The 26,073-nt window shown below is 44.4% G+C and overlaps 1 protein-coding gene across 1 annotated transcript; it reads right to left on the bottom strand.

Moving 5' to 3' along the window:
* Nucleotides 1-1,468: 1,468 nt before the first annotated feature.
* LOC118391675 (ras-like protein family member 10B) lies at nt 1,469-25,419 on the bottom strand. Its single transcript, XM_035783181.2, has 4 exons — nt 25,267-25,419; nt 23,509-23,903; nt 14,093-14,217; nt 1,469-6,034 (listed from the first exon to the last, which is right to left on the bottom strand). The coding sequence occupies exons 2-4, from the start codon at nt 23,728-23,730 to the stop codon at nt 5,764-5,766; spliced, it is 618 nt and encodes a 205-aa protein (XP_035639074.1). The 5' UTR covers nt 23,731-23,903; nt 25,267-25,419; the 3' UTR covers nt 1,469-5,763.
* Between the last annotated feature and the right edge of the window lie 654 nt (nt 25,420-26,073).

Raw genomic sequence — 26,073 nt, 5'->3', positions numbered from 1 at the left:
AACACTATTTCAATGCTATGGTAATCATATTTGCCTTTATTCCAAAATAAAATAGCAATTTTCCCCCACCATTCTCCTCTATTCTCCAAAAGCTGAATGTATTACATTCCCTGTGATTTTATATGTAAGGGAAATTTGGAGGTCAGATTTCCACTTCAATGTTGACTCCCAGTAGCTCTCCACTCACAAAGGAACACAAACAGAGGCAGCGGGCAGACACAGTCAGACGTCTCACAGCTGCTGCCCACATTACACCAGGATCCGTTCTATCAGAGCACAGAAGATTAGCAGAGAATCTCACCAAGACCCACAGACCCAGTATTGATACAAGGCTGAAATCACACATCCACACACATTCTCAAAGACACAGATAGACATTAACACCCTCGCACACAGTCACGCAGCATGAGATCGGACACCTTTGGTGGCTGAAGCCACACACTCTTTTGCTAATGTATTTTTTACGTAAGATTTGAAAGTTTTAGATTCATGATGTATGTGTGTCTTAAGAGCTGAATCACAGATAATTAACTTTGAATAGATTTTTGAAAATGTAATTGTGCAAGGCATTCTTTGACCTCTGCCTCCCAGGAGTGACCCTCTCATTAAACAGTTCTGCGGGTCGCTACTTTAGCATCCTCTGATTGCTCCACTTCACTTCAGATGCTGTCCTCGTCACCTTGTGTGTATTGAGTTTTGTGGCTACAGACTTAGAAATAACCCTCTGGCGAAATGCTGCTTGGAAGATCAAGTCTGGGGCTATTAATATCCCTGTCAAAGCTGCAGCCCGTAGCACTAAAGCAGCTGTGCTTGTTCCTCATCCGCTCGCTCTCGCGTCACGCTCCTCGCCTCTGAGTTGACTAGGAATACTCCTTCAATTACCGCCACTGTCTGTGGGGCCGGCCAGCGAGACAAACACACACTGTGAACTGTACTAAGGAAGAACAATACATACGGGGACATACCAGGGATCAGCATCCAGTAGCCTTGAACTCAAATTCAGTCGTTTTTTTCAGCAACTTAATTTCTCAAAACAGGCACGTGTTGAGTTTGTTGAACAATTGATTGGTTTGAATACAGCATTTAAACATCTTCTAATTCACAACTGATGGCTATTTCCTTGTGACGCCCCCAGGTTCAATATACCCCTCCAGTAGATCACAATACTCTAGGGCTTCCTAGTGGCACAGCGTTCTAAGACATTGCATCTCAGTTTTAGAGGCGTCACTACAGACCCTGGTTCGATTCCAGGTTGTATCACAACCGGCCATGATTAGGAGTCCCATAGGCCGTCATTCTAAATAAGAATTTACTGACCTAGTTAATTAAATAAAAGGTTAAATAAAAATACTGATATTTTAGACACCACCTCACAATACCAGCGTAATGGTTCTCATGGGAAGGGGCATTCATTCAGACCGTGGGAAATTCAACAGGTATCATGAAAATAAATGATTTTATTGGAATGGTAAGATATGATACAGGCAGTGGAGGAGGGGAAAGTATCTAAGTCAATATGACCTGTGGGGTAAATTCAAGGCAGTGGTCTTTATGAGATTTATAGAGTCGGTTGAGTTTCTCTAGCATGTATTATAAACCAGACAGACCTACCTGTGGAGTATCAAATTATTATGACATAATCATGAAACAGAGCAGCGAATAGGATGTCTGTGCCCTTCGTAATTATAGCTTCACATCAATACAGTGCTATTTCTCATTCATCTTTGTAATCATACACAGTCAGGTGCTCATCAGCATACAGTATATAAAGTAATTTTATATTTAGGAAGAGGATCGTTAAAATCACAGGACATGACAGTAATTCAGTGCTGTTCTGATTTCGAGGGCTGTTATAGACATTTGAGGCTCTCCTTAAGCAATGTGATTGCCCAGACACATATCAAATACTTATGCCACCTGGCAGTTTGGCAGTTTGTCAATATCATGAAGCAATCTTCTTATAGTATTACACAAATCTTGTTCCACTCAAACACTCTCTGTCTTATACACAAGTGGTTCTAGTCAGGTAGGCTAGTATCTGCATTGTATTCTGCATAATAGTATTGTCCTTTCATTGAATGCAACCTTCTAGGAACAAGTGTATCCTATATTTCCCCCTTATTCCAAAACAAATTCTAGCTTACTGTTTTATCAAAGGTTGCCAGGATTCAAGCAGGGAATGTGTATTTATTGCTGTATTTAGCAGTTTAGAGAACCTGAACAGGCCGATATGTTGGCAACAACTGTCTAAAGTATTTAATTACATTTAGACCTGTCACGCCCTGACCTTAGAGATCCTTTTTATGTCTCTATTTTGGTTTGATCAGGGTGTGAGTTGGGGTGGGCATTCCATGTTTTGTGTTTCTATGATTTTCTATTTCTAGGTTTTGGCCGGGTATGGTTCTCAATCAGGGACAGCTGTCTATCGTTGTCTCTGATTGGGAACCATACTTAGGTACCCTTTTTCCCCACCTGTGTTTGTGGGAAGTTAACTTTGTTTGATGGCACATAGCCTTAAGAATCACGGTTTGTGTCTGTATTGTTTATTGTTTTGTCGGCGACATCTACTATTAGAAGTATGTACGCTCACCACGCAGCACCTTGGTGCTCTTTTTCCAACGGCCGTGACAAGACCTCTTTTTATAATATCTCATTATTAACAGGCAGGTATCAGGGGTTTGGTTTGACTTGTGTTTGTAGGTACAAAGTGCCTTTCAAAAGTTTCAGACTGGATTCCTTCACATTTTATTGTGTTACAAAGTGGCATTAAAATGTATTTATAAAAATGTAATAACTAAAATATAGTCGTTGCATAAGTATTCAACTCCCTAATGCATTACATGTTAGAAACACCTTTGGCATCGATTACAGCTGTGAATCTTCTTGGGTAAGTCTAAGAGCTTTGCACACCTGAATTGTGCAATATTTGCTCATTATTCTTTTCAAAATTCTGTCTAGACCGCAATTTTCAAGTTTTGCCATGGATTTTCAAGCTTATTTAAGGCTCTATTCAATCAAATCCGCTTTAGCCGACATCCACATAGCGGTTGTTTTGACGGTGTTGGAACTGCGTTAGATGTCAGATCCACAAGTGGCTCTCTGCATTGTACCTAAAGCGGACATGGTCATTGGCTGCATGGAGTGGCATTAACAGAAATCCCATGCAGCCTTGTTTACAAGTTGGAAAACTGGTATGTGAGATGTAATCTACACCTCAATTAGGATAATAGAAATCCTCATTATTTTGTTTAATCATTTTTCAATTTGAGCATAAAAATATCTACATAGCCTACACTTTCTCAGACTTCAGTGACAATGATTGCAAGAGCAGCTACTCAGATTTGAATGATCCAAAGTAGTTCCACCTCTGACATTGCCAAAACATCCGCTATGCAGGTGTCTGCTATCACCGGTTAACGCTTGATCTGATTGAATCTAGGCCCTAAGTTCACTGTAACTTGGCCACTCAGGAATATTCACTGTCTTCTTGGTAAGCAACTCCAGTGTAGATTTGGCCCTGTGTTGTAGGTTATTGTCCCACTGGAAGGGGAATTCCTCTCCTACTGTCTGGTGTAAAGCAGACTGAAGCAGGTAGAATTTTTTTATCACTTTCTTGTTGTTGTCATTTTTACTACCTTTTTCTCCCCAATTTCGTGATTGCGATCTTGTCAAGAGAGGCGAAGGTCAAGTCATGCGTCCTCCGGAACATGATCTGCCAAGCCGCACTTAACACCCGCTCACTTAACCCGGAAGCCAGCTGCACCAATGTGTCGGAGGAAACACTGTTCAACTGACGACCGAAGTCAGCCTGCAGCTGCCCGGGCCCGCCAACAAGGAGTCGCTAGAGCACGATGAGCCAAGTAAAGCCCTCCTAGCCAAACCCTCCCCTAACCCAGACGACGCTAGTCCAATTGTGCGCTGCCCTATGGGACTCCCGCTCGCGGCCGGTTGTGACACAGCCTGGGATCGAACCCCAGGCTGTAGTGATGCCGCAACACTGCAATGCAGTGCCTTAGACCGCTGCGCCACTCGTGAGGCCCTGAAGCAGGTTTTTGTCTAGGATTTTGCCTGTGCAAACACACTCCATCCTGTTTCTTTTTATCCTGAAAAACTCCCCAGTATTTTATTCTGTACACTTGAATTCTTCTTTTCACTGTCATTTCACTGTCATATTGTTGTTGATCCATCCTGAGCGTTCTCCCATGACAGCCATTGAACTCTGTAGCTGTTTTAAAATCCCCAATGGCCTCATGGTGACATCCCTGAGCAGTTTCATTCCTGTCCTGTGGTTCAGTTCAGAAGGATAACTGTGTCTTTGAGTCTGGGTGGTTTAATACATAATCCACAGTATAATTATTAACTTGACCATGCTTAAAGAGATATTCAATGTCTGATTTGTTATTGTTACCCATTTGACTGAGGGACCTTACAGATGTTGTATATATGGAGGACAGATGAAGGGTTAGTCATTAAAGAAATCACATCAACCCCTATTATTTCACACAGTGAGTCCATGTAACTTCTTATGTGATTTGTTAAGCCAAATGTTACTCCTGAACTAATTTAGGCTTGCCTAAACAAAGGGGCTGAATACTTATGCAATGACTATATTTTTGTTCTAAATTTGTATTTATCTTCTTCCACTTTGACAATAGAGTATGTTTTGTAGATTTACAAAACAAATAACACAACTTTATATACAATACATCCAGTGCCTTGCAAAAGTATTTTGTCGCATTATATTGTGTTAAAAACCCTTATCATGTGAATATACAATTGTAGATTTATGATGTACAGGGTTGTGTTTGCAGTTGGAGCGTAAAAGTTGGATTGGATTTGGTGATATTACTCCAAATAACATATCACCATCCTCACTAAGTGATGTGTCCTCAGTAAATGAAAGAGACAGTTCTCTGGTAAGGACGGTCAGTGTTTTGTAAGCTATTAGAAGATTAAACACTGTGTGGGACACTGTGTCCCTACGGTTGTTTGTTTTGGTTTCTGAAGGCGTGAAGGAGAGGGTCCTTTGCGATTGGCTTAAATTGAATGACAGTTGGGTTCTTTGTTTGTGCTTGTAGTGTTTGAGTGGTTGGGTATGAAATTCGTAATGCTGCCTTTAAGGATTTTACACTCAAATGTGCACCTTCAAGACATATCAGTGCAGAGAAAGAGAATGCACTGAGCCCCAGGAGGGGAAGGATCCGTCTGCCTGTCCCCGCATCAGCAGATGCCAGCCTCAGTCCCACTCCAAAGGGGGCTTTGATATTAGCAATGTCATACATTGATCAACGCCCGTGTTAATCAAACAACAGATGCTGGAAAGTTTCTTTAGTGCACTTGGAGGAGTTCAAAATTGTACAGCCACGGATTTTGGTTGGTATAACTGCCTCCAAGTCAAGAAAAGATCAAAGACACTTTACAAAGATGGATAGGGTAGTACTCTCCATCTTACAGTGGGGCATTTTGTCTGTCATAGTTGAAGTGTACCTATGATGAAAATTACAGGCCTCTCATATTTTTAAGTGGGAGAACTTGCACAATTGGTGGCTGACTAAATACTTTTTTGCCCCACTGTATGTCGTCATGTATCAGCAGCAAAACAGAGGGGTGTTTAATTCTGTAGTTTCACATTGGGCAGAAACGTGGTCACTCATGGTAGTCAGTCACAGTGATCATCAATAATTCTCAGCTGTTCCTAATGAGGTTTTCTGTACCAATGGCCCTCAATGCCACTCCGGCGCCCGTCCCTCGTCACTGAGTAAATCACATGAGGGCGCAGCGTTCATTCCTCAGTGCCCGTTGAAAGCGAATGGTGGCATGGACGTGTTTGCAGCGGGCACAGACCACACTGCGCATAGCCTCCCCGAACAGCAGCAGCACGTGCCAGTTGTACTTAGCTGAACACTCCACGTAGCCGCACTTCCAGTTCTTCCTAACCAGGTCGGACACGTTATGGCGGGGGAAGACACGCCCCCACTGCAGGTCCCGTTTGTTTCCCACAATCAGGATGGGCGTGTCACCTGTGCCCACCACCCTGGAAAAAGGAAAAGAGAGACAAAAACAGTGAGAATGAGAGGTTAAACACCTGTGGTCAGCTAAAGCCAGGCACACACAGTGGTTCCTTTTCTGTAGTCATTTAAACAGAAACACAGCATAACATAAAAGCAAGGCTTAGCTATGACTGACAGGTTTGTACCCCAAGATTTTAACCTTCACACCCAGTCAAGATAAATCTGAAAAAGATATCCTGAGGGGTTTTTATGATGTTATAGTTGATGCTATTAAAGCAGAGTTATCACATCCCCTGCCCTGTTAACCCTGGCCAAAATTGACTCTTCGTAAGGAGAGAATAAAGGGCTGTTTCTGGATATATTCATGACCAAAAACCCAGACAACAAATTTACTAACGAAAGTACACCTTGACAGAAACCTTGAGTTATTGTCGAGGGAAGGTTTAAAATCCCACACAGATCCCCATCTTGTCAAAGTAATATGCTGGTAGCTCCTACAGAGGAAGTTTGAAACCTTGGGTTTCTGAGGTGAGTGTTCATTGTGTGTTTTTCTCTATTCTCTGTTGTGGCTGACTGTAATTCCCTGTCTCTCCTTCACTGCTCCACTAGGCTTGGTTAATGCATTTGTTCTGTCTACAGCGCCTGGCTTTGTCTGGAATCTTACTGACAAGCTGTCACCGGGCTCCCCCTGCTATCCCGGGACTCCTCGTCAGATAAACGTGAGTAAAACCCAGGGTGTCACTCTCCTCTCCACATCCCCAAGCCTCTGCATTCAGCTTTTGTCTCTTTCATATGATGATAGTTCCCTCTTTTCTAGGAAATAAATACATTTTCCTAAGCTGTCAGTTCCTTAAAAGCAAAAGGCTGAATTTGAACAGTATAAACAACATGATGGTGTGGGACAACAATATGTGCAAAGGACAATGGAGGGAGATTGTCCACTCTGCTTCTCGTATTGATTTTTTAAAAATGTAGACCACTGCTCCAAACGTTGATTTTACAAGAATTTACTGCTAAAACCTTTAGCATGGAAATCGAACAAAGTAAATAATTTGTGCGTAATAATAATAATAATAATAACTGGGTGAGCCCACGCCATAGATGGATGACTGGGAGATGAATGGCTGTGAAAGGAGCTGTCACTGACACCATTAGCCTCTGGGTAGCCTTGGCCACGTGGCGCTGTCAGAGTGGGCGCTAACTGAAGGCCTCATGCTCACACACCATGTGACGGCAGCCAACAAGGCTGATGTGACAACTACACCTCACATCCATCACTGCTGCCAATGACAGGTAACCGTCACCCTGACCCTACGGTCACCTCTGGAAAAGCTGTGACGTCCACTTTGACATCCCAGTGCCACGAAGGTGATATGATTTGCAAATTCAAACGGAAGCGTTATTGACTTTCCAATAACTGAGGCCGAGAGGATTGTTTAGGCCAAATCTACAATAACTCATATGCCTTGATACATTTTCACCATGGTGTGTTATGAAGAATTACAACTAATTTATACTACGTTAGATATTACAAGGTCTTTATTACAATAGCAGTTTGAAATCCAAGATGGCGTAGCAGTCAGGCGTCTTTGTTTTCGTCTTGTCGTGTCCCGTGTATACATCTTTATATATCTTTTTTCTTCGCATACATTTTTTATGTTTTTCTTAACCCCAACTTCAACATACTCTCCTGCAACCCGCCTCACCCAATGTGGTATGGTTCTGCTATTTTCTTTACTTTAGAACCAGAACCCCCAACAGCAGCTAACTAGCTACTAGCTAGTAGTCAGCTAGCCACTGCTAGCAATCATCAGCTAACCTTTAGCCCGGCCAACTCCTGCCAGTCTGCACAGCATAATTCAACCCAGAGCTTATCGGACTTCTTTTTCTCCATATCTCTGGATTCCTACCCAAGCTCTGAACCTCTTCACCTGGATGATCACAGCTAGCTAGCTGCTATCCGATTGGCTTCTCCTGGATAACATCTCTGTCCTGAAGCAAGCACCAATTAGCTTGGAGCTAGCCTATGCTAGGCCCATCTCCCGGCAAGCTGAAGAGGTCCATCAGCCACTCCTTGGGCTACAATACCTATTTTGCCATTTGGCCAGGACCCCTTTTATTGCCGATACGGAGCCCCGCCGATCCATCACGACTGGACTACCGACGTAATCCGCCCGAGGTTTTTTTTTCCAACAGTGGTTGGGATGATCAATTGGCAACCTTTGCCTCTCCCTAATGTCAATATGCCTTGTCCATTGCTGTTTTGGTGAGTGAGTATCAAAAATCAAATCAAATCAAATTTTATTTGTCACATACACATGGTTAGCAGATGTTAATGTGAGTGTAGCGAAATGCTTGTGCTTCTAGTTCCGACAATGCAGTGATAACCACCAAGTAATCTAACTAACAATTCCAAAACTACTGTCTTATACACAGTGTAAGGGGATAAAGAATATGTACATAAGGATATATGAATGAGTGATGGTACAGGGCAGCATACAGTAGATGGTATCGAGTACAGTATATACATATGAGATGAGTATGTAGACAAAGTAAACAAAGTGGCATAGTTAAAGTGGCTAGTGATACATGTATTCCATAAGGATGCAGTCGATGATATAGAGTACAGTATATACGTATGCATATGAGATTAATAATGTAGGGTAAGTAACATTATATAAGGTAGCATTGTTTAAAGTGGCTAGTGATATATTTACATCATTTCCCATCAATTCCCATTATTAAAGTGGCTGGAGTTGGGTCAGTGTCAATGTCAGTGTGTTGGCAGCAGCCACTCAATGTTAGTGGTGGCTGTTTAACAGTCTGATGGCCTTGAGATAGAAGCTGTTTTTCAGTCTCTCGGTCCCAGATTGGATGCACCTGTACTGACCTCGCCTTCTGGATGATAGCGGGGTGAACAGGCAGTGGCTCGGGTGGTTGATGTCCTTGATGATCTTTATGGCCTTCCTGTAACATCGGGTGGTGTAGGTGTCCTGGAGGGCAGGTAGTTTGCCCCCGGTGATGCGTTGTGCAGACCTCACTACCCTCTGGAGAGCCTTACGGTTGAGGGCGGAGCAGTTGCCGTACCAGGCGGTGATACAGCCCGCCAGGATGCTCTCGATTATGTTCTTATTTCATTGTAGAGTCTCCAGCCCTGCTCAATATGCCTCAGCTAACCCTCTTGTCCCACCTCCCACACATGAGGTGACCTCACCTGGTTTAATTGATGTCTCTAGAGACAATACCTCTCTCGTTGTTACTCAATGCCTAGGTTTACCTCCACGGTATTCACATCCTACCATACCTTTGTCTGTACATTATGCATTGAATCTGTTCTACCGTGTCCAGAAACCTGCTCCTTTTATTCTCTGTTCCGAACATACTAGACGACCAGTTCTTATAGCGTTTAGCCGTACCCTTATCCTACTCTGCTCCTCTGGTGATGTGGAGGTTAATCCAGGCCCTGCAGTGCCTAGCTCCACTCCCATTCCCAAGGCGCTCTCATTTGTTGACTCCTGTAATTGTAAAATCCTTGGTTTCATGCATGTTAACATTTCAAGCCTCCTCCGTAAGTTTGTTTTATTCACTGCTTTAGCACACTCTGCCAACCCTGGTGTCCTAGCCGTGTCTGAATCCTGGTTTAGGAAGGCCACCAAAACCCCTGAAATTTCCATTCCTAACTATAACATTTTCCGACAAGATAGAACTGCCAAAGTGGGTGGAGTTGCAATCTACTGCAGAGCGAGCCTGCAGAGTTCTGTCTTATTATCCAGGTCTGTGCCCAAACAATTTGAGCTTCTACTTTTAAAAATCCACCTTTCCAGAAACAAGTCTCTCACCGTTGCCGCTTGCAAAAGACCACCTTCTGCCCCCAGCTGTGCCCTCAACACCATATGTGACTTGATTTCCGCCCATCTACCTTCAAAGTTTGTGCTGTTAGGTGACCTAAACTGGGACATGCTTAATAGCCCGGCCATCCTACAATCTAAGCTTGATGCCCTCGATCTCACACAAATGATCAATGAACCTACCAGGTATAACCCCAAATCCGTAAACACAGGCAACCTCATAGATATCATCCTACCCAACCTGCCCTCCAAATACATCTCTGTCTTCAACCAGGATCCCAGTGATCACTGCCTAATTGCTTGCGTCCGTAATGGGTCTGCGGTCAAACGACCACCCCTCATCACTGTCAAACGCTCCCTAAAACACTTCAGCGAGCAGGCGTTTCTAATCGACCTGGCCCGGGTAACCTGGGCCATTTACCTCATTCCTTCAGTAGAAGATGCCTGGTTATTCTTTAAAAGTGCTTTCCTCACAATCTTAAATAAGCATGCCCTGTTCAAAAAATAGGAAAAGATATTGCCCGTGGTTCACTCCAGATCTGACTGCCCTTGACCAGCACAAAACATTACTGCATTAGCATCGAATAGCCCCCACGATATGAAACTTTTCAGGGAAGTTAGGAACCAATGTACACAGGCAGTTAGGAAAGCAAAGGCTAGCTTTTTCAAACAGAAATTTGCATCCCGCAGCACAAACTCCAAAAGTTCTGGGACACTGTAAAGTCCATGGAGAATAAGATTAGCTCCTCCCAGCTGCCCACTGCACTGAGTCTAAGAAACACTGTCACCACTGATTAAATCCACTATAATTGAGAATGTCAATAAGCATTTTTCTACAGCTGCCCAAGCTTCTCACCTGGCCACCCCTACCCTGGTCAACAGCCCTGCACACCCCCACAGCAACTTGCCCAAGCCTCCACCATTTTTCCTTCACCCAAATCCAAATAGCTGATGTTTTGAAAGAGCTGCAAAATCTGGATCCCTACAAATCAGCAGGGCTAGACAATCTGGACCCTCTCTTTCTAAAATTATCAGCCCGAAATTGTTGCAACCCCTATTACTAGCCTGTTCAACCTCTCTTTCGTATCGTCTGAGATACCCAAAGATTGGAAAGCTGCCACGGTCATCCCCCTCTTCAAAGGGGGATACACTCTAGACCCAAACTGCTACAGACCTATATCTATCCTACCCTGCCTTTCTAAGGTCTTCGAAAGCCAAGTTAACAAACAGTTCACCAACCATTTCAAATCCCACCGTACCTTCTCCGCTATGCAATCTGGTTTCCGAGCTGGTCATGGGTGCACCTCAGCCATGCTCAAGGTCCTAAATGATATCATAACCTCCATCGATAAGAGACAATACTGTGCAGCTGTATTCATAGACCGGGCCAAGGCATTCGAATCTGTCAATCACCACATTCTTATCGGCAGTTTCAACAGGCTTGGTTTCTCAATTGGCTGCCTCGCCTGGTTCACCAACTACTTCTCAGATAGAGCTCAGTGTGTCAAATCAGAGGGCCTGTTGTCTGGTCCTCTGGCAGTCTCTATGGGGGTGCCACAAGGTTCAATTCTCGGGCCGACTCTGTTCTCTGTATACATCAATGATGTCGCTCTTGCTGCTGGTGATTCTCTGATCCACCTCTAAGCAGACGATGCCATTCTGTATACTTCTGGCCCTTCTTTGGACACTGTGTTAACTAACCTCCAGGCGAGCTTCAATGCCATACAACACTCCTTCCGTGGCCTCCAACTGCTCTTAAATGCAAGTAAAACTAAATGCATGCTCTTCAACCGATCGCTACCAGCACCTGCCCACCAATCCAGCATCACTACTCTGGACGGTTCTGACTTATGTGTCAAATCAAATCATCAAATCACATTTGATGTCCACATACACATGGTTAGCAGATGTTAATAATGAAATGCTTGTGATTCTAGTTCCGACCATGTAGTCATATCTGATCCTTGTTTCCTAACCTCAGCACCTGGGGGCAGCCCGTCAGAAAATCCAGGACCCAGTTGCACAGGACGGGGTTCGAGACCCAGGGTCTCGAGCTTAATGACGAGTTTGGAGGGTTCTATGGTGTTAAATGCTGAGCTGTAGTCAATGAACAACATTCTTATATAGGTATTCCTCTTGTCCAGATGGGTTAGGGCAGTGTGCAATGTGATTGCGTCGTCTGTTGACCTATTGGTGCAGTACGTAAATTGGAGTGGGTCTAGGGTGTCAGATAGGATGGAGGTGATATGATTCTTGACTAGTCTCTCAAAGCACTTCATGATGACAGAAGTGAGTGCTACAGGGCGATAGTCGTTTAGCTCAGTTACCTTAGCTTTCTTGGGAACAGGAACAATGGTGGCCCTCTTGAAGCATGTGGGAACAGCAGACTGGGATAGGGATTGGTTGAATATGTCCGTAAACACACCAGCCAGCTGGTCTGCGCATGCTCTGAGGACGCAGCTAGGGATGCCATCTGGGCACGTTTAAATGTTTGCGGCTGCGGTGAAGGAGAGATCGCAGGTTTTGGTAGCGGGTCGTGTCGGTTGCACTGTAATGTCCTCAAAGCAAGCAAAGAAGTTGTTTAGTTTGTCTGGGAGCAAGACATCGGGGTTCGCAATGAGGCTGGTTTTCTTTTTGTAGTCCGTGATTGACTGTAGACCCTGCCACATACCTCTCATGTCTGAGCCGTTGAATTGTGACTCTACTTTGTCTCTATACTGACACTTAGCTTGTTTGATTGCCTTGCGGAGGGAATAGCTACACTGTTTGTATTCCGTCATGTTTCCGGTCGCCTTGCCCTGATTAAAAGCAGTGGTTCGCGCTTTCAATTTTGCACAAATGCTTCCATCAATCCACAGTTTCTGGTTGGGGAAGGTTTTAATTGTTGCCGTGGGTACAACATCACCGATGCACTTGCTAATAAACTCGCTCACCGAATCAGCGTATACATCAATGTTGTTCGACGCTATCCAGAACATCTACAAATACCTAGGGGTCTGGTTAGACTGTAAAATCCCCTTCCAGACTCACATTAAGCATCTCCAATCCAAAATTACATCTAGAATTGGCTTCTTATTTTTGCAACAAAGCATACCCTCGTAAAACTGACTATCCTACTGATCCTTGACTTCGGCGATGTCGTTTACAAAATAACCTCCAACACCGTACTCAACAAATTGGATGCAGTCTATCACAGTGCCATCCGTTTTGTCACCAAAGCCCCATATACTACCCACCACTGCGAGCTGTATGCTTTCGTTGGCTGGCCCTCGCTTCATATTCGTCGCCAAACCCACTTGCTCCAGGTAATCTATAAGTCTTTGCTAGTTAAAGCCCCGCCTTATCTCAACTCACTGGTCACCATAGCAGCACCCACCCGCAGCAAGCGCTCCAACAGGTATATTTCACTGGTCACCCCCAAAGCCAATTCCTACTTTGGCCGCCTTTCCTTCCAGTTCGCTGCTGCCAATGACTGAAACGAACGGCAAAAATCTCCCTCACTAGATTTAAGCACCAGCTGTCAGGGCAGCTCACAGATCACTGCACCCGTACATAGCCCATCTGTAAATTGTCCATCCATCTACCTCATCCCCATATTGTTATTTATTTGATTTACTTTTCTCCTTTGCACCTCAGTATCTCTACTTGCACACTCATCTTCTGCACATCTATCACTCCAGTGTTTAATTGCTATATTGTAATTTGCTTTAGGTCACAGTTGTAAATGAGAACTTGTTCTCAACTAGCCTACCTGGTTAAATAAAGGTGAAATAAAATGGTTATTTCAGACTGTGACTCAACTTATTTTATTATGGTAAGATAACCACTGTGAAAGACTATTGTTGTAACAAGTGAGTGAATGTCTGCTGAGTGTCTAGTGTATAGTGAGTTTCTGTAGAGTGGGTGTTGTTAAAACTGTTTTCATCACACCACTCCACACTGCCTTTCGCTTCCAGCAACATCCATTGGATACCGAATTCAAAAGAACTTTTGTACAATAGAGAAAAAAATACAATAGAGGAATTGTGAAGAAAAGCCAAAGTGATTATGAAGACACTTGACCATGGCAGTCTGAGCCACTCATGTTGATTTCAGTCCAAATGTTAAACAAATGTTCTCTGTGCGTGTGGCGGTGGGGGCTCCTGATTGCATAGCGAGCCGTAATTACATCTGTTCAAAGAACCAGTGCCAGCTGGAGCTGGTCCCTATTTGTCATGCAGGCCGTGTCCTCACCTGGTCTCTAGGATCTGCTGGCGCATAGTCTTGACGTATTCGAAGCTGTCGAAGCAGCAGATGTCATAGACCAGGATGTAGACGTGAGCGCTGCGGATTCCTCTGCAGCAGGTGTCTGTCCACTCCTGGAGGAGGGAGGGGGGGGAAGAAGATAGAAAAGTGAAGAAAGGAGAATAAAAATGGCTGGAATAACATTTTAGCAAGAATAGAAAGGGGAGGAAAGGAGACAGGAGGGAGGAGAGAAGACGTAGGGAGATCTCTCATTACGAAGCAACACATTAACCTTCCCTTTGTCTAGTAAAATCTGATGGCACTGTTTTAAAAATGTTTAATTTGTCTGGGAATGTTATTTTAAATAGATGCATGGAGACCAATAGTTTTCACATATTCTGTACACACTCATACACACACACACACACACACACACACACACACACACACACACACACACACACACACACACACACACACACACACACACACACACACACAGAGCTTTTGAGAATGATTTTAGTCTAGTTAATTTGTTTAAATGACTTGCAACATAGCTTACTGTCTGATCAATATGACCAGAACACAATCTGCTCTCTTATTGAATTCAAACTTTTTGTAATTTAATTTCTGCTTTATAATTGGCTCCTCACTGTGAGAAATATTGTTTGCAAGCTAGGCCTTGCCTTGGATAGCTTTTCAAAAACACCTCAAGCACCTCCACAGTGCAAATGAAACACTGATTACTTTATAAATCAACCTGGTCTCAGAGCATTTCATACAATTATTCTGTACGCAAATCCGAGATACTCCATTTCATATGATATGTTTACGAATTACAATTCATATTATATGATATGAAATTGCAAAACATACAATAAGTTACACATTTTCAAAATGTGTTATAGTTACGAATTTGATGAATTTGCGAAACATACAATCTGTAACAAACGTATGATATGCGATATGCGTTGATACGCGCTAAACGTATGATATGTTACAAATTATAGCTATGTGACTAATGTTAGCTAGCTTGCTAATGTTAGCTGTATGTGCGTGTTGATCAGGCTGTTGATTGTGGCCTGTGGAATGTTGTCCCACACCTCATCAATGGCTGTGCAAAATTGCTGGATATTGTCAGGAACTGGAACACGCAATCATACATGTCAATCCAGAGCATCCCAAACATGCACAATGGGTGACAAGTCTACTGAGTATGCAGGCCATGGAAGAACTGAGACATTTTCCGCTTTCAGGAATTGTGTATAGATCATTGTGACATGGGGCCGTGCATTGTCCTTGTCCTTGTGGTAAAAATTATGTAGGTAAAACAAAGCGCGAATTAAAAGTACGTATCTCAGAGCATCGTAGCACCATTAGGTGTAAAAACTTTACTTATCCAGTTGCGGCCCACTTCTTGGAGGCAGGCCACTTGATTTCGTATCTGCGTTATATTGGCATCGAACATGTCACCCTCCCTAGGAGAGGGGGTGACCTTGATAATTTATTGTTAAAACGAGAGGCTGCCTGGATCTTTAATTTAAAGACCCTTGCGCCCTTCGGTCTCAACATAGACTTTGATCTGAAGCCATTCTTGTGATTATTGTGATTTTGCCATTGTAATTGTTTGTAAACTTGTGTAGTTAAATTAATCTATGATAGTATGCTATCCATTTGTTTGTATGCTGTTCTTTGTATGACATTTTAATATTTGATTATTAACCAATGATATTAGGCCACTCTTGGCCATGATTACAGACACCTGTGTCTTTTGACACTATATAAACAAGTTATCCCGCAGTGTTTGTGATTATACCCTGATGAAGACAGCTTGGCTGTCGAAACGTTGGTATTACATTTTTGCATCTGAGCTCCTAGAGTGTACGGCTCTCTTTTATTTTCATGGGGCCGTGCATTATCATGCTGAAAGGTGGTGGTGGTGGATGAATGGCACGACAGTGGGCCTCAGGATCTCATCACGGTATATCTGGGCATTCAAATTGCCATTGATAAAATGCAATTGTGTTCTAGCTTATGTCTGCCCATACCATAACCCCACCACCAACAAGGGGCACTCTGTTTGCTCGCACACACAACTCCATACACGCTGTCTGCCATCTGCCCGGTTACAGTTGAAACCGGGATTCATCAGTGAAGAGCACACTTCGCCAGCATATCAGTGGCCATTGAAGGTGAGTATTTGCCCACTGAAGTCGGTTACGATGCCAAACTGCAGTCAGTTTGTGCAGAGATTCTTTGGTTGTGCAAATCCACAGTTTCATCATCTGTCTGGGTGGCTTGTCTCAGACGTTCCCGTAAGTGAAGAAGCCGGACGTGGAGGACCTGGCTGGCATAGTTACACGTGGTCTGCGCTTGTGAGGCTTGTTGGATGTACTACGTTTATATTTTTGTTCACTGTAAATGGAGTGTATCAGATTTACGTACAGAATCATGCAAAATGCTTTGAGACCAGGTTGTATAAATAATCAGTAGAGTGTGAAATGTGAAGTGATTGAAGTTTTACCCCAAACAGGGGTTCTCTTTGAATTATTTGTTTCAATATCTCACAGTGGGATTCACCAGAAACTCTAAGTAGTTCGAAGAACCAATCATACACCTCTGTCTGACCCAGACAGGTCGAGTGGCAAATGAGGTAGCTCCTCCCTTAATACTAAAGAGCCACTCGGCCGCCCTCTGATCATTCTCTTCTCACAAAAGAGTTATACTCTAGCTAGCTCTCCTCTTCTGTGTTGGGTGACTTTACATAAAGGAAAGTTTTCACTTCGTGTAACAATTAGCTTCGTTGATTTTTATTCCTTTGTCTCCTTAGGTAGCTACTGTAGCATCACACAGCTAGTTGCTGAGACTTAGCTAACTTAGCTGCAGGGCTTAGCTAACCTGGATAGCTAGTCTACCGACTAGCTTTTTTACCTGGAAGGGTAGGATTACTAGCTCGCTCTCTGCTTACCGAAGATCAACATAGAGCTAGCTTTCTTTCGCTAACACGAGGCGAAAGCTAGCTACATTCACATTGTAAAAGAAATACTTTGTGATTTTGGCAATGATTTTATCTACTTCCACAAAGTCAGATGAACTCATGGATCAAAAAATGTATGTCTGTGTGCAGTTTAGAGCAAGTTGCTAACTATCATTAGCGCAATAACTGGAAGCTTGTGGGAATGCTAGCTGTTCCTGTAGACGTCCAATCATTACGCCTACACTAGTTGGCATTGGCATGTGAAACTATCGCTAACTTCCTTTATACTGGATGCAGAGACATAAACATGGAATCCACGAGTTCATCTGTCTGGGGAAGTAGATCAAGGGCTTTAGTGACAAAATCCTGAAGTATCCCTTTAAATAATTAGGTTATCTGGTTAGCACTATGGTAATTAGCTATGCTACTAGCCCAAGTGGCGAACGTGAGTTACGTTTCCCTTTGTTCTACATTAACCCTTTGATAGCCGTTTTTTGGAGCCATGGAGCCTGCTAGCTCAGCCCAATGGGTACTGAGCAAGACCCCGGCCCCTGTCCCAGCACAACCGTGCCCATACGGAGCAACCATAGCTGACAAGGAAGTCTGCCTAGGTCTCGAAAACGCAGAAGCAGTGTTCAATAATCCCCAGTCATGCATCCATTGTGTTTTTTTTACCGCTAACACTCTCCGGCAGTTTTTTTGCTGCCAGAGAGTGTGCTGAGCGGCCCTATGTGGCTCATCTCACACACTCCCTTCGGGTAGGGAGACTACTTCACAGACCCAATGGCGATGGCGAGGGCATGACCAACCTCCTCCAAACAGCAGAGGAAGAAGAGCACGAAGAGGTGCAAGCTGTTACCTCTAGTCCCTATTTCACTCTTAGCGGAGCATCGATGGCGGATGATAGATATTCGCTCCTTGATGTCAAATCAAATCAAATTTTATTTGTCACATACACATGGTTAGCAGATGTTAATGCGAGTGTAGCGAAATGCTTGTGCTTCTAGTTCCGACAATGCAGTAATAACCAACAAGTAATCTAGCTAACAATTCCAAAACTACTACTTTATAGGCACAGTGTAAGGGGAAAAAGAATATGTACATAAAGATATATGAATGAGTGATGGTACAGAGCGGCATAGGCAAGATACAGTAGATGGTATTGAGTGCAGTATATACATATGAGATGAGTATGTAAACAAAGTGGCATAGTTAAAGTGGCTAGTGATACATGTATTACATAAAGATGCAGTAGATTATATAGTGTACAGTATATACGTATACATAAGAGATGAATAATGTAGGGTATGTAAACATTATATTAGGTAGCATTGTTTAAAGTGGCGAGTGATATATTTTACATCATTTTCCATCAATTCCCATTATTAAAGTGGCTGGAGTTGAGTCAGTGTGTTGGCAGCAGCCACTCAATGTTAGTGGTGGCTGTTTAACAGTCTGATGGCCTTGAGATAGAAGCTGTTCTTCAGTCTCTCGGTCCCAGCTTTGATGCGCCTGTACTGACCTCGCCTTCTGGATGATAGCGGGGTGAACAGGCAGTGGTTCGGGTGGTTGTTGTCCTTGATGATCTTTATGGCCTTCCTGTGACATCGGGTGGTGTAGGTGTCCTGGAGGGCAGGTAGTTTGCCCCCTGTGATGCGTTGTGCAGACCTCACTACCCTCTGGAGAGCCTTACGGTTGGGAGCGGAGCATTTGCCGTATCAGGCGGTGATACAGCCCGACAGGATGCTCTCGATTGAGCATCTGTAGAAGTTTGTGAGTGCTTTTGGTGACAAGCCGAATTTCTTCAGCCTCCTGAGGTTGAAGAGGCGCTGCTGCGCTCAGAACGCACCCTGTGGGGCCCCAGTGTTGAGGATCAGCGGGGTGGAGATGTTGTTGCCTACCCTCACCTGGGGGCGGCCCGTCAGGAAGTCCAGTACCCAGTTTCACAGGGCGGGGTCGAGACCCAGGGTCTCGAGCTTGATGACGCGCTTGGAGGGCACTATGGTGTTAAATGCCGAGCTGTAGTCGATGAACAGCATTCTCACATAGGTATTCCTCTTGTCCAGATGGGTTAGGGCAGTGTGCAGTGTGGTTGAGATTGCATCGTCTGTGGACCTATTTGGGTAAGCAAATTGGAGTGGGTCTAGGGTGTCAGGTAGGGTGGAGGTGATATGGTCCTTGACTAGTCTCTCAAAGCACTTCATGAGTGTTACGGGGCGGTAGTCGTTTAGCTCAGTTACCTTAGTTTTCTTGGGAACAGGAACAATGGTGGCCCTCTTGAAGCATGTGGGAACAACAGACTGGGATAGAGATTGATTGAATATGTCCGTAAACACACCAGCCAGCTGGTCTGCGCATGATCTGAGGGCGCGGCTGGGGATGCCGTCTGGGCCTGCAGTCTTGCGAGGGTTGACACGTTTAAATGTTTTCCTTATGTCGGCTGCAGTGAAGAAGAGTCCGCATGTTTTAGTTGCGGGCCGTGTCAGTGGCACTGTATTGTCCTCAAAGTGGGCAAAAAAGTTATTTAGTCTGCCTGGGAGCAAGACATCCTGGTCCGTGACTGGGCTGGTTTTCTTTTTGTAATCCGTGATTGACTGTAGACCCTGCCACATACCTCTTGTGTCTGAGCCGTTGAATTGAGATTCTACTTTGTCTCTATACTGACGCTTAGCTTGTTTGATTGCCTTGCGGAGGGAATAGTATTGTATTCGGTCATGTTTCCGGTCACCTTGCCCTGATTAAAAGCAGTGGTTCGCGCTTTCAGTTTCACGCGAATGCTGCCATCAATCCACGGTTTTCTGGTTTGGGAATGTTTTAATCGTTGCTATGGGAACGACATCTTCAACGCACATTCTAATGAACTCGCTCACCGAATCAGCGTACTCGTCAATGTTGTTGTCTGACGCAATACGAAACATATCCCAGTCCACGTGATGGAAGCAGTCTTAGAGTGTGGAATCAGATTGGTCGGACCAGCGTTGAACAGACCTCAGCGCAAACAGGCAGCGACCAGACTCAATATTGAGTGCCCCAAACTCATGGGGAGTGGCAGCGCAGAGATGGACTGGTACGATGGACGGAAACTCCCCTCTTGCACTGCCCCAAGCAAGCAACACCTCCCAGCTATCCCAGCTTGCATAGTGGAAGCCAAACGCAATTGGGACAAACCCTCAACCGACAAGGTCCAAACCAGACTTTTTTGCCAGCATGAATTTCAAGGACATGGAGAAGCTGGGCCTCGGCAAGCCATCGGTGGTCGAGCCATCACTGGCCAACCACCTCAAACACAGTTCCTCGTCACTAACAGGCACTTCTCTCCCTGGTAAGAGGGACTTCTTCATGTCCATCTACCAGAAGGTTTACATGTCTACCGCACGTCCTATATGGCAGTTGAATGTTACAACCATACTACTGGTTTATCAGACCGATTTGATGCTAGAGATGCATAATCTCCTAGCTATCAAAAAGCCTAACCCAGACCAATTCGCTGGCACCAGGGCTTTCCCCAGGAGGCTTCCAGTGACACAGCATGCACCGACCCCACAGTTCGGATTCCCAAACTGGCACCGCCAATAGGGAAACCTGTCATTTTCTGCAGCCGCATCGAGGTCCCGCACATTTGATTCCCCTGTGGTCATCCTGTCTGGGTTGGCGGAGATCTTTGTGGGCTATACTCAGCCTTGTCTCAGGATGGTAAGTTTGTGGTTGAAGATATCCCTCTAGTGGTGTGGGGGCTGTGCTTTGGCAAAGTGGGTGGGGTTATATCCTTCCTGTTTGGCCCTGTCCGGGGGTATCCTCAGATGGGGCCACAGTGTCTCCTGACCCCTCCTGTCTCAGCCTCCAGTATTTATGCTGCAGTAGTTTATGTGTCGGGGGGCTAGGGTCAGTTTGTTATATCTGGAGTACTTCTCCTGTCCTATTCGGTGTCCTGTGTGAATCTAAGTGTGCATTCTCTAATTCTCCCCTTCTCTCTTTCTTTCTCTCTCTCGGAGGACCTGAGCCCTAGGACCATGCCCCAGGACTACCTGACATGATGACTCCTTGCTGTCCCCAGTCCACCTGACTGTGCTGCTGCTCCAGTTTCAACTGTTCTGCCTTATTATTATTATTATTCGACCATGCTGGTCATTTATGAACATTTGAACATCTTGGCCATGTTCTGTTATAATCTCCACCCGGCACAGCCAGAAGAGGACTGGCCACCCCACATATGCTCTCTCTAATTCTCTCTTTCTTTCTTTCTCTCTGAGGACTTGAGCCCTAGGACCGTGCCCCAGGACTACCTGACATGATGACTCCTTGCTGTCCCCAGTCCACCTGACTGTGCTGCTGCTCCAGTTTCAACTGTTCTGCCTTATTATTATTCGACCATGCTGGTAATTTATGAACATTTGAACATCTTGGCCATGTTCTGTTATAATCTCCACCCGGCACAGCCAGAAGAGGACTGGCCACCCCACATAGCCTGGTTCCTCTCTAGGTTTCTTCCTAGGTTTTGGCCTTTTGAGGGAGTTTTTCCTAGCCACCGTGCTTCTACACCTGCATGGCTTGCTGTTTGGGGTTTTAGGCTGGGTTTCTGTACAGCACTTTGAGATATCAGCTTATGTACGAAGGGCTATATAAATAAATTTGATTTGATTTGGGTGCCTGACCTAGGGGTACGCTCCCTGGTGCAGAGAAGGGCAGCCAACAGTTCACTCCATGTTCTGACCTGCCACCTCTCCAGTGGAGCACAGACTCTTGGGTAGAACCCTTCCCTTTGTGCTGCGACCCATTCTAATGTGTTCACTCTCAAGGAAGATGGAGGGAATCTACTCTACCCCCGAGTGCCCGTTATGCCACGGCTCTCCCCCCGGCTCAAGTTCAAGCAGAATTTTGGACTCAGCAGCTGCCACTGGCGACTCGGCACACATACTAAAGCAGAAAATCTCCTCTTGATTATGCAAAGAAACGATCAGGCTATACATGCGGCAGAGAGCCACCTTGGCTTCTACACCCGGTACTTCCTTGTTCACAAAAAAATGGGAGTAGTTCTCCCCAGTACTGGGGCGATGGGTGCTAAACAGCTATCTGACAAAGTTGCATATGCTTACATGCAACATGCTGCCTCTGTCTTTTCATCGAGGTGACTGGTTCACCTCAGTCGACCTGCAGGACAGGAGGTTTTTAAGGTTTTCTTTTGAAGGCACAGTCTATGAATACCATTTGGGATTGCGCTAGCTCCCTGATCATTCAGAAAGTGTGTAGAGGAAACATTCACACCACTGAGAATCAAGGGGCTGAGGTGTCCTATACAGATTATTACCTGATAGGCAAGTGGTACCAAACACAACGCATATGGTTCAAGATCAATCAGAAAAGGATCTATTTGGTGCCAACTCAGATAGTGTCAAGGCGTGACTGCATCATGCCGTTTTGATAGTGCCTCTCCTTGTTCAACCGGAGGCGCTCGGTCACGTTCAAGACATGCCTCCAAGTGCTGCGGTTGATGGCATCCACTATCTCAGCAGTACCTCTTGGCATACTGAGGATGATAAACTTCCAGGGCTGGGTTTTAGCCCAACCTCTGTGTACAGGGTGTCACCAAACTACCAGATTCATCCGTGGGACTGCCAGATGGTGAAGCGTGATTCATCACTCCAGGGAACGCGTTTCCACTGCTCCAAAGTCCAATGTCCTTTATACCACTCCAGCCGACGCTTGGCATTGTGCATGGTGATTTTAGGCTTATGTAAGGCTGTTTTGCCATGGAAACTAATTTTATGAAGCTCCCAACAAACAGTTATTGTGCTGAAGTTGCATCCAGAGGCAGTTTGGAACTCGGTAGTGAGTGTTGCAACCAAGGACAGACGATTTTTATGCGCTACAGCAGTCCCGTTCTGTAAGCTTGTGTGGCCTACCACTTTGTGGCTGAGCTGTTGTTGCTTCTAGACATTTCCACTTCCCAATAACAGCACTTACAGTTCACCGGGGCAGCTCTAGCAGGGCAGAAATTTGACGAACTGACTTGTTGGAAAGGTGGCATCCTATGACAGTGCCACGTTGAAAGTCACTGAGCTCTTCAGTAAGGCCATTCTACTGTCAATGTTTGTCTATGGAGATTGTATGGCTGTGTGGTTGATTTTATACACATGTCAGCAACGGGTGTGGCTGAAATATATACAGTGTATTTGAATTTGAGGAGAAATTACATTCCAGGTGAATACAGAGAGAAGGTTGTCCTCTTATCTACTCCTGTCAGATCTGTGTGTGTGTGTATGTTATGCAAATGTAGATACATTTAGATAGCAGGGAACAGATAGCATCAAAGCAGAAGGAAACCACTCTATTAAGATGAACCCACTGACAGTGGCTTCCTGACATTAAACTGGACCTTTCACCTTGCTACAATGTCTAACCTGCCACACACATCAGTTCCCATCACTATTGTGCTTCAGTGGGACAGTACCTGCAGTGAGCTGCAGGGGAAGCTGGTGATTGCAGGATAGTCGGTGATCTGCAAGTTGTGCACGTGGCCATTGAGCACGGCAGCCGACAGGTGGACCTGGCGGGCACGGCTGGTTGCCGGGACAGGCGCCTCGCTGTAGTCATCGTGGAGGAAGCGCTGCACGATGGCAGTCTTGCCCACACCCTGCGCCCCCAGCACAGCGATGCGGAAGGGAGGGGGCATGCTGAGCCCCCCTTGACCCCCTGCCGACGTTCCGCACCCTTCCCTGTTCTCGCAAACCACCGGCTAGTGCATTCAGGGTTGTGCAACGCATAGTCCCCACGGGTGCAGAGGCAAGTGTGGTGGTGGGGTGCACGCTCAGACCCATTCATAGGCCACCAACACCCCCTATCATACTAGAGGATTGGGGGAGGAGAGAGGGTAGGAAAGGGAATTGGGGAGTGAGAGGTAAAGAGAGCGAGGGGGAGGTAGCGGGATTGAAGAGATTGGAAGAGCGAGATTTGAGAAAGAGAGTAGGAGGAAGACAAGAAAAGGGGAACACACCAAACAGGTATGGGTTATTTAGTTCATTTGGAGCTTAAAGATGCACTATGCAGAAATCGCTCCACCATTTCCTGGATCACTCTGTACTTGAAAGTAGAGGTTCTTTTGGAAAGTGCATTATTTTTACCACTGCATGCCTTTCATTCATCTACAAAAGGGAAACAAAAGCACTATGCTGCTAAGCAACCAACTAAAAATAGAAATCCTATACACAAGGACACTGAGAAGATTAAATAAGATATTCTGTGAAAACCAAAGACGTCACTGTGCACTCAATGAGATTGACAAAATTGTAAGCTGGAATGAAATGTGACAAAATATTTATGTAGTCACTTAAATCAGTGTATTGTCTTCCAGATGGTTTATTGGAGATGCTACCACTCTCCCTTGCCGTTTTGGAGCCAGTAGAGCATTAAGAGACTATACTAAGATTTATTTTTGAACAGCTACATGCACTGATCCCATTAATGACTTGAAAAAATGTTGAGTGATTAATCTACGAAATGAGCACAACTACAATAGTCTGTTTCATAAATTCCCACCAATACTAAATCTGAAGCTGCATAATCATCACTAACTTATTTTTTTTAGAAGACAACAATCACCATCCAAACAAGTTGTCATTCCAACAAATTAAATGGAAAATCTGCAGTTGCTACATCCATTCTTAGATTTTTAAAAATTAATGATATATAACCATTGATTCTTGAAGAATAACACTTAGTATACTGTATGCCTCACGAGCTTAGTTCAACTGTCTTACACCATCAGAACCCAAATATATAGGCCTACCCGAATTAGTAGACTAATATCTAATATCATCCAAAAACTACACGGAACCGACATGAGTAACTGCGCAAAGACATACTCACCAACGTAGAAACGAAATGCACAAAATGAATCAATATTGGGTGAAATAATTCCAGTAGCCTAGTATGCTATTTGATCAAGCAAAATAGCACAATCACATATTTAAAAAATTAAAAAATGTTGACACCATCTTTTGATAGGCTTTATGGTTAGCTAATGGGTTTTCATGGAATGCAAAAATAAACTTAGGCATCAGAATTACATCCCAACTTTGTGAGAATAAAAGCAGGTAGATCTGTAAAAAATTAAGGATAAAATTAATCTAAATAGACCACCTTAGCTGCATTTCTAAACAACTCCATATCAGTAAACATGATTAGAAATAATAGGCTACTACAATCTTACCGTGCGCACAAGTATGGTGTCGATGCGGTGAAATGTGTAGATTCCAAAGTGCTGCTGTGGATACACCTGCGGTGATGCTGATGTGTGTATAACCTCATTCGTTGGCTTCCCACTGAAAGATAAGTGGCTCAGGTGGATACAGTGAAGAGTCCTAGAGATAAAACATCCTCTCTCGATAGTGGAGAGGCGGCACGCGGTCTGAACGCATGTCAGATATTACAGGCAGCAAAAAGGGGTGAGACCTTAAAGTATGTAGGCTAATGTAGGGCTATCACATCACGTCTGCTGTAGATTCATTGTCAGATGAGATGTTAACAACCGACAGCCGATATGTTGTGAATAATCTAGGCTTTTAGGGAAAGGTCGGTCTGCACGAGAATAAAAAGGGTTGCCACTGTCAGAGATGTGTCAGATAAAGGTAGGTTAACTGAAATTTGAGTTATAGTCCTATCTCTTGTTAACATTTCCAGAACACTTGGTAGTTTTGAGGAATTTTTAGTGACCCTGTGTGTGCAACACACATGCTTTGCTTTTTGACTATTAAAAATAATACAGAAAATATCCATGTGGTTTCTACACAGTACCTGGGGTTCTTTCATCAGAAGTAGCCGACATGCATTGATTTTCCATCTGAATAGCCTAGGTCGTTGACTTTCTTCTAAAGTATTTTTATTTATTTAACTAGGCAAGTCAGTTAAGAACAAATTCTTATTTACAATGACCGCCTAGGAACAGTGGTTTAACTGCCTTGTTCAGGGGCAGAACGACAGATTTTTACCTTGTCAGCTCAGGGATTCGATCAAGCAA

The sequence above is a fragment of the Oncorhynchus keta genome, chromosome 12 (genome assembly GCF_023373465.1).
Source record: "Oncorhynchus keta strain PuntledgeMale-10-30-2019 chromosome 12, Oket_V2, whole genome shotgun sequence".
Taxonomy (NCBI): Eukaryota; Metazoa; Chordata; class Actinopteri; order Salmoniformes; family Salmonidae; genus Oncorhynchus; species Oncorhynchus keta.
This window is presented reverse-complemented; position numbering and strand designations above follow the sequence as displayed.

What these genes read in the sequence shown, in the direction of transcription:
- LOC118391675 (XM_035783181.2), bottom strand. Translation starts at nt 23,730, where the DNA reads ATGCCCCCTCCCTTCCGCATCGCTGTGCTGGGGGCGCAGGGTGTGGGC. An exon ending in TCCCCTGCAGCTCACTGCAG is followed by an intron (nt 14,218 to 23,508) that starts GTACTGTCCCAC and finishes TCCCTCCTCCAG; the next exon opens with GAGTGGACAGACACCTGCTG. An exon ending in CAGCAGATCCTAGAGACCAG is followed by an intron (nt 6,035 to 14,092) that starts GTGAGGACACGG and finishes TCCTTTTTCCAG; the next exon opens with GGTGGTGGGCACAGGTGACA.